Source organism: Salmo salar, chromosome 05, assembly GCF_965601325.2.
Source record: "Salmo salar chromosome 05, fSalSal1, whole genome shotgun sequence".
NCBI classification, from domain to species: Eukaryota; Metazoa; Chordata; class Actinopteri; order Salmoniformes; family Salmonidae; genus Salmo; species Salmo salar.
The window spans coordinates 86,767,968-86,777,500 of record NC_138295.1 but is presented as its reverse complement, the minus strand read 5'-3'; the positions used below and the strand labels follow the sequence as shown (position 1 = coordinate 86,777,500).

The 9,533-nt window shown below is 44.4% G+C and overlaps 1 protein-coding gene across 1 annotated transcript in view; it reads left to right on the top strand.

Annotated features, from left to right (window-relative positions):
- The first annotated feature begins 1,414 nt into the window (after window positions 1-1,414).
- The window catches only part of LOC145879591 (dual 3',5'-cyclic-AMP and -GMP phosphodiesterase 11A-like), a 32,158-nt gene continuing 24,039 nt past the window's right edge, over window positions 1,415-9,533 (top strand). Inside the window, exons 1-2 of the mRNA XM_082975835.1 lie at window positions 1,415-2,624; window positions 5,561-5,719. Of these exons, the coding sequence (XP_082831961.1) occupies window positions 1,845-2,624; window positions 5,561-5,719 (939 nt within the window). The 5' untranslated portion in view covers window positions 1,415-1,844. The remainder of the gene's footprint in view (window positions 2,625-5,560; window positions 5,720-9,533) is intronic.

Genomic DNA, 9,533 nt, shown 5'->3' with positions numbered 1-9,533 from the left:
TCACCATCATTACTGTTAGTCCTACCACTCAGCCTTTAGTCATCACCATCATTACTGTTAGTCCTACCACTCAGCCTTTAGTCATCTCCATCATTACTGTTAGTCCTACCACTCAGCCTTTAGTCATCACCATCATTACTGTTAGTCCTACCACTCAGCCTTTAGTCATCACCATCATTACTGTTAGTCCTACCACTCAGCCTTTAGTCATCACCATCATTACTGTTAGTCCTACCACTCAGCCTTTAGTCATCACCATCATTACTGTTAGTCCTACCACTCAGCCTTTAGTCATCACCATCATTACTGTTAGTCCTACCACTCAGCCTTTAGTCATCACCATCATTACTGTTAGTCCTACCACTCAGCCTTTAGTCATCACCATCATTACTGTTAGTCCTACCACTCAGCCTTTAGTCATCACCATCATTACTGTTAGTCCTACCACTCAGCCTTTAGTCATCACCATCATTACTGTTAGTCCTACCACTCAGCCTTTAGTCATCACCATCCTTACTGTTAGTCCTACCACTCAGCCTTTAGTCATCACCATCATTACTGTTAGTCCTACCACTCAGCCTTTAGTCATCACCATTATTACTGTTAGTCCTACCACTCAGCTTTTTCTGTTGCATATTATCAACTATTGTTGTTTATCCAGAAGGATGGGAATCCCAAATGGCACGCTATTCCCCATATAGGGCACTACTTTTTACCAGAGCCTATGAGGATGGTCCAAAGTAGTGCACTTTATAGGGAATAGGGTGCCATTTTAGACGCAAGCATAGTGTTTTAATAATGTAATTAAAATGTGCATATGGATAGTAAATCACACTGTAAATAACAAATTGTGCTCCATAAACTTCAACGTTGGTGTTCCATATCTGAGACCAGAGGGAGGATTATTTATCTGCTGTATAAAGTGGTAATTGGCTTCTCAAGGTGTGCTGGGCTGGCTAGTGTCTGTCTACAAAGGAGAACATTAATATTAATATTAATGTTCTCTCTTCTTTTTCTCCCTCTCTATCTCACTCTGTTCTTTTCCACACACACACACACACACACACACACACACACACACACACACACACACACACACACACACACACACACACACACACACACACACACACACAATCACACACAATCACACACACACACACAACACACACACACACACACACACACACACACACATATAATATATTTGGCTGCAGTCACTCTAAAATGATTCAAAGGAAATGTAATATAATATTCTCATTCATTTTAAATTGGAGCCCTGTAAAGAGAGAGAGCTCGTGTCTGAAATGACACCCTATTCACTCATCATAGGCCCTGGCAAAAAGCAGTGCACTAAATATGGAATAGGGTGCTATTTCAAGTGTCCCTGGCAAATAAAGAGAGAGAGAGCAGCAACTTTTACTGCTACAGGCAAGCGGACAGTGCTTTCCTCCTGATCTGCATTGTAGAAGCTTTAGAATCACCAAGGCATCTGGTGCTGTAGTCTCAGCTGACTGACACATAGCCCCTCAACTTGCTACACTCGGCGTCATCAATTTAGTCTCAAGAAGTAAACATAATTCATTAATCATTTATTTAATACTCTAGCTGAAAATCTCTGCTCGCAGCATTCCATAGAAGAGGACGACGACGGATTGTTTTAAATTGCAGCAGGGAGTAAATGAAGAGCTGAAACAGCATCCTCTCTCTCTCTCTCTCTCTCTCTCTCTCTCTCCAGAACCTGAACGACAGTCTGTTCCAGAGCACCTCATGAATTGACTTGGTAACTCCTGTTATTCTGATATTATTCTGCTTCTTCTTAAGGTCTTTTATTATTTTCCCCGATGACTACTTTTGACTTCTCTGATGTGGAAGCGTTTTTGGACTGCCACCCGGACCTCTTTGAGGACTATGTCGTGCGTAAAGGAAAATGCGATACGGTGAGCAGGTGGTTGAAGGACCATCAGCCGTCCAAAGTCTCCCTTGCCGAGGAAAAGCGTGGCGGAGTGCCCAGGGACCCCCTCTGGCCGACCAACCCTGACGGTCTCCGACGCCGCTCCTCCCACATGGAGCTCCGACGGAACTTCGCCCGGTCCAAAGCCACCACCGCGCACAGAACCTACGACGAGCACGCCAGTCACAGGGAACACGATGATTCCCAGTCCAGCATGAGACGCCGAGCGTTACTGCGCAAAGCTAGTTCTTTGCCGCCAACAACCGGGCACATTCTGAGCGCCCTTCTGGAATCCAGGGTCAATGTGCCCCAGTACGCTTCCAGTGCCATCGACTACAAATACAGACTGAAGGAGACCAACGAGAGGGAGTTCTTCCTTGAGTTGGTGAAAGATGTCTCCAATGACCTGGACATGACCAACCTGAGTTATAAGATCCTAATCAATGTGTGTATCCTGGTGGATGCGGATAGGTGCTCGCTGTTCCTAGTTGAGGGACCCTCTCACAAGAGAACGCTCGTGTCTAAGTTATTCGACGTGCACCTGGGCACCACCGTGCGACCCTCTTCGAGCACTCTGAACTCTAACGAGGTGCAGGTGCCGTGGGGAAAGGGCATTATCGGATACGTGGCAGAGCATGGGGAGACTGTAAACATACCCAACGCATATGAGGTAGACATTAGCAATGTGGAAACATCAGGTTTCCTAAATTAGAACTATCACTGCAAACCCCAAATGCAAAATTGTCATATTTCATTTGGACTCAATACTATTAGTGGGATATAGAATCTAAATACCATGACATTAAAAGTGTGTGAATCCTCTATGGATACGATCTACACAAAATACTCTGTAATGTCAAAGTGGAAGACAAAATGTGAAACGGCATCCTTTCAGTCTCTCTCTCTCTCTCTCTCTCTCTCGCTCTCTCTCGCTCTCTCTCTCTCTCTACAGAACCTGAACAACAGTCTGTTCCAGCTGAAACGGCATCCTCTCTCTCTCTCTCTCTCTCTCTCTCTCTCTCTCTGTCTGTCTCTCTCTCTCTCTCTCTCTCTCTCTCTCTCTCTCTCTCTCTCTCTCTCTCTCTCTCTCTCTCTCTCTCTCTCTCTCTCTCTCTCTACAGAACCTGAACAACAGTCTGTTTAATCCATTTTAAATTCAAGGTTGTAAAACATTTTTGGGGGGACAAAGTAAAGGGGTGTGAATACTTTCTGAAGGTGCTGTATATCCTTCCCGTATCAGGACACCTCCGTTTTATGCTGTCATCCACACATTATCACCATGACAACAATTGGAGCAAAACATTATGTGTAATTATTACAATTACATTAACAAAAATACTGCCCCTCCACCATCGTTTCCTTCATAGACAGGGATATGAAAATCATGGCCATTTCATTCCCTGCAAGGCTGCAAGCTCCATCTCTCACCATCTCCGGAGTCCCATCCACCAGTCGCGCGCTATACATCGTTATATCACGGCCGTGGGCGCCTCGCGAGGCAGAGGCAACATGTTGACGTTGGTCGGGTCTCGTGGGAACTGGGTATCTGGCGGATCTAGACAACAGGCTAGCAGGAATAGAGCAGCCTCGTGTGGTTTTGAGAGATGTTAAGCCCAGTCCTAGGACCCAGTGGACCAATTTATTTTACATGTGTCTTCCCAAATGGCACCCTATTCCCTCCATAGTGCACTACTTTTGAAAATATAGTGCAGGCCCTGTTGGGCAATAGGGTCACATTTGGGATATAAATTTGTATTAGAGCAATAAGGTGTACGTGTAACTGCCAAAATAAAGGAAACACTTGAGTAAATGAGAGATACATGTATATAGACACCAGGTGTGGTTGCTGAGTTAATTAAGCAATTCACATCCCATCATGCTTAGGGTCATGTATAAAAATACCCGATTGCCCATTATTTTGGCTACTATGGCTAGAAGAAGATATCTCAGTGACTTTGAAAGAGGGGTCTCAAAGGAGCATAGTGGGTTTAAAGAGATTGTGTGGGGGTGTCTCAGTCACCAGATCTCAACCCAATTCAACACTGATGGGAGATTCTGGAGCGGCGCCTGAGACTGTGTTTTCCACCACTATCAAATTATGGAATTTTTGTGGAAGAATGAAAAAAATCAAAATAATGTTGTATTGTCACATACACCTGGATAGGTGCAACAAAATGTGTTGTTTTACAGGGTCAGCCATTTTTCATTTAACTAGGCAAGTCAGTTAAGAACATATTCTTATTTTCAATGACGGCCTACGAACACTGGGTTAACTGCCTTGTTCAGGAGCAGAACGACAGATTTTTACCTTGTCAGCTCAGGAATTTGATCTTACAACCGTTCAGTTACGAGTCCAATGCTCTAACCACTAGGGTACCTGCCGCCCCAGCCATACGGCACCCCGGGAGTAAATTAGGGTTAAGTGCCTTGCTCAAGGGCACATCAACAGATTTTTCATTTTGTTGGCTCAGGTATTGGAACCAGCCACCTTTCAGTTACTTTCCCAACGCCCTCCAATAGTTCCAGGTACTGACTCGTGGAGGCCCAAAGCCCTCCAATAGTTCCAGGTACTGACTCGTGGAGGCCCAAAGCCCTCCAATAGTTCCAGGTACTGACTCGTGGAGGCCCAAAGCCCTCCAATAGTTCCAGGTACTGACTCGTGGAGGCCCAAAGCCCTCCAATAGTTCCAGGTACTGACTCGTGGAGGCCCAAAGCCCTCCAATAGTTCTAGGTACTGACTCGTGGAGGCCAAAAGCCCTCCAATAGTTCCAGGTACTGACTCGTGGAGGCCCAAAGCCCTCCAATAGTTCCAGGTACTGACTCGTGGAGGACCAACGCCCTATTAAGACACTTTATGTTGGGGTTTCCATTATTTTGGCAGTTACCTGTAGGTCTCTGGTGCACTGCACATAAGAATACCATGTAGCTCTCGCTGCAGTGCTGTAGGCTACATTAACACAGTACACTGCAGTGCTATAGGATACATTAACACAGTGCACTGCAGTGCTGTAGGCTACATTAACATAGTACACTGCAGTGCTGTAGGATGCATTAACACAGTACACTGCAGTGCTGTAGGATGCATTAACACAGTACACTGCAGTGCTGTAGGCTACATTAACACAGTACACTGCAGTGCTGTAGGCTACATTAACACAGTACACTGCAGTGCTGTAGGATGCATTAACACAGTACACTGCAGTGCTATAGGATACATTAACACAGTGCACTGCAGTGCTGTAGGCTACATTAACACAGTACACTGCAGTGCTATAGGATACATTAACACAGTGCACTGCAGTGTTTTGACCCATATTAACTAGGCTACAGTCGTTCCCTAATATACTGATATTTCCTCCCATCAAATCTATTCTGTCGGTTCAGATTGATTTTAGGCTGTCTCTGATTTCTGAATTTAAAAAAAGATGTGTATATGTGTTTCTATTCGTTTGTGTGTGTGTGTGTGTGTGTGTGTGTGTGTGTGTGGTGTGTGTGTGTGTGTGTGTGTGTGTGTGTGTGTGTGTGTGTGTGTGTGTGTGTGTGTGTGTGTGTGTGTGTGTGTACAGTATTTGTAACATTTCCTCTCCTATATGTCTCCTCCTGTAGGACCATCGGTTCAGTGACGAGATAGACAAGCTGACCGGCTATAAGACCCAGTCCATCCTGTGTATGACCATCTGTAACAGTGATGGAGAGGTCATCGGGGTTGTGCAGGCCATCAACAAGAACCCAATCGGAACACCTTTTACTGAGGACGACGAGAAGGTCAGTCCACAGCACACCTGAGTTCACAATACTATTAGAAGTCATTTCAAATCCTTTAGCTGGGCTTGATTGAGCTTGTCTGGCTTCATGGACCAATAGAAGAGTGGTAAAACTAAAGTTCCTGTACAATGAGAATTCATTATTGTCATTGACAACAAATCCACTATCTCCACCAATGGGAAATCAGTGTTACTGTCTCAGAATCAAGCTTTTAAAAAAAAAACTGGAATATACCTTTACCTTATTATTTCACACACAGGAATATCCAATAAGAACTAACCCCAATACGGATGTTGCAGCTATAGGGCTTTCACTACTAACCCCAATACAGATGTTGCAGCTATAGGGCTTTCACTACTAACCCCAATACAGATGTTGCAGCTATAGGGCTTTCACTACTAACCCCAATACAGATGTTGCAGCTATAGGGCTTTCACTACTAACCCCAATACAGATGTTGCAGCTATAGGGCTTTCACTACTAACCCCAATACAGATGTTACAGCTATAGGGCTTTCACTACTAACCCCAATAAAGATGTTGCAGCTATAGGGCTTTCACTACTAACCCCAATACGGATGTTGCAGCTATAGGGCTTTCACTACTAACCCCAATACGGATGTTGCAGCTATAGGGCTTTCACTACTAAACCCCAATACAGATGTTACAGCTATAGGGCTTTCACTACTAACCCCAATACGGATGTTGCAGCTATAGGGCTTTCACTACTAACCCCCAATAGAGATGTTACAGCTATAGGGCTTTCACTACTAAACCCCAATAGAGATGTTACAGCTATAGGGCTTTCACTACTAACCCCAATACGGATGTTGCAGCTATAGGGCTTTCACTACTAACCCCAATACGGATGTTGCAGCTATAGGGCTTTCACTACTAACCCCAATACAGATGTTGCAGCTATAGGGCTTTCACTACTAACCCCAATACAGATGTTGCAGCTATAGGGCTTTCACTACTAACCCCAATACGGATGTTGCAGCTATAGGGCTTTCACTACTAACCCCAATACAGATGTTACAGCTATAGGGCTTTCACGACTAACCCCAATACGGATGTTGCCGCTATAGGGCTTTCACTACTAACCCCAATACGGATGTTGCAGCTATAGGGCTTTCACTACTAACCCCAATACGGATGTTGCAGCTATAGGGCTTTCACTACTAACCCCAATACGGATGTTGCAGCTATAGGGCTTTCACTACTAACCCCAATACAGATGTTACAGCTATAGGGCTTTCACGACTAACCCCAATACGGATGTTGCCGCTATAGGGCTTTCACTACTAACCCCAATACGGATGTTGCAGCTATAGGGCTTTCACTACTAACCCCAATACGGATGTTGCAGCTATAGGGCTTTCACTACTAACCCCAATACGGATGTTACAGCTATAGGGCTTTCACTACTAACCCCAATACGGATGTTGCAGCTATAGGGCTTTCACTACTAACCCCAATACGGATGTTACAGCTATAGGGCTTTCACGACTAACCCCAATACGGATGTTGCCGCTATAGGGCTTTCACTACTAACCCCAATACGGATGTTGCAGCTATAGGGCTTTCACTACTAACCCCAATACGGATGTTGCAGCTATAGGGCTTTCACTACTAACCCCAATACGGATGTTACAGCTATAGGGCTTTCACTACTAACCCCAATACGGATGTTGCAGCTATAGGGCTTTCACTACTAACCCCAATACGGATGTTACAGCTATAGGGCTTTCACGACTAACCCCAATACGGATGTTGCCGCTATAGGGCTTTCACTACTAACCCCAATACGGATGTTGCAGCTATAAGGCTTTCACTACTAACCCCAATACGGATGTTGCAGCTACAGGGCTTTCACTACTAACCCCAATACGGATGTTGCCGCTATAGGGCTTTCACTACTAACCCCAATACGGATGTTGCAGCTATAGGGCTTTCACTACTAACCCCAATACGGATGTTGCAGCTATAGGGCTTTCACTACTAACCCCAATACGGATGTTGCCGCTATAGGGCTTTCACTACTAACCCCAATACGGATGTTGCAGCTATAGGGCTTTCACTACTAACCCCAATACGGATGTTGCAGCTATAGGGCTTTCACTACTAACCCCAATACGGATGTTACAGCTATAGGGCTTTCACTACTAACCCCAATACGGATGTTGCAGCTATAGGGCTTTCACTACTAACCCCAATACGGATGTTGCAGCTATAGGGCTTTCACTACTAACCCCAATACAGATGTTACAGCTATAGGGCTTTCACTACTAACCCCAATACGGATGTTGCCGCTATAGGGCTTTCACTAATGTACATATTTTTTCACATATTGGTGCTATTCAACTATTTCCTGTGAATTCGTTTTTTCTCTCTTAGTGGCAACTTGATTTTTGTTTTGACATCCTAAATGGCACCCTATTCCTTACATGGTGCACTACTTTAGACCAGGACTCTATGGGCCCTATGTAGGGAATGGCACCCTATTCCCTACATGATGCACTACTTTAGACCAGGACTCTATGGGCCCTACGTAGGGAATGGCACCCTATTCCCTACATGATGCACTACTTTAGACCAGGACTCTATGGGCCCTACGTAGGGAATGGTGTGAGTAATGAACATGGAGCCATTTGGGATTAGCCGCGGAGTTCTCCTTAATGCCCACCAGGTGGCAGGATTTAGTTAAACAAGACTGTCAACTCTTTTTCAACACTTTATGCATTCTTCAAAAGAGTGATAGATACAGACTCATTTTTATGAACACATGCAATCCTTGGCAACCCCTTGTTAAAATAATTTTCACAGATGCATGCTATTTGGGATCCATGTTATTTGGGATCCATGTTATTTGGGATCCATGTTATTTGTGATCCATGCTATCTGTGATCCATGCTATCTGTGATCCATGCTATTTGGGATCCATGCTATCTGTGATCCATGCTATTTGGGATCCATGCTCTCTGGGATCCATGCTATTTGTGATCCATGCTATTTGTGATCCATGCTATCTGGGATCCATGCTATTTGTGATCCATGCTATCTGGGATCCATGCTATTTGTGATCCATGCTATCTGTGATCCATGCTATTTGTGATCCATGCTATCTGGGATCCATGCTATTTGTGATCCATGCTATCTGGGATCCATGCTATTTGTGATCCATGCTATTTGGGATCCATGCTATTTGTGATCCATGCTATCTGGGATCCATGCTATCTGTGATCCATGCTATCTGTGATCCATGCTATTTGGTATCCATGCTATCTGTGATCCATGCTATTTGTGATCCATGCTATTTGTGATACATGGTATTTGGGATGCATACTATCTGTGATCCATGCTATTTGGGATGCATGCTATCTGTGATCCCTGCTATTTGGTATCCATGCTATCTGTGATCCATGCTATTTGGTATCCATGCTATCTGTGATCCATGCTATCTGTGATCCATGCTATTTGGTATCCATGCTATTTGTGATCCATGCTATCTGTGATCCATGCTATTTGGTATCCATGCTATCTGTGATCCATGCTATCTGTGATCCATGCTATTTGGTATCCATGCTATCTGTGATCCATGCTATTTGTGATCCATGCTATTTGGGATCCATGCTATTTGGGATACATGCTATCTGTGATCCATGCTATTTGGGATCCATGCTATTTGGGATCCATGCTATCTGTGATCCATGCTATTTGGGATCCATGCTATCTGTGATCCATGCTATTTGTGATCCATGCTATTTGTGATCCATGGTATTTGGGATGCATACTATCTGTGATCCATGCTATTT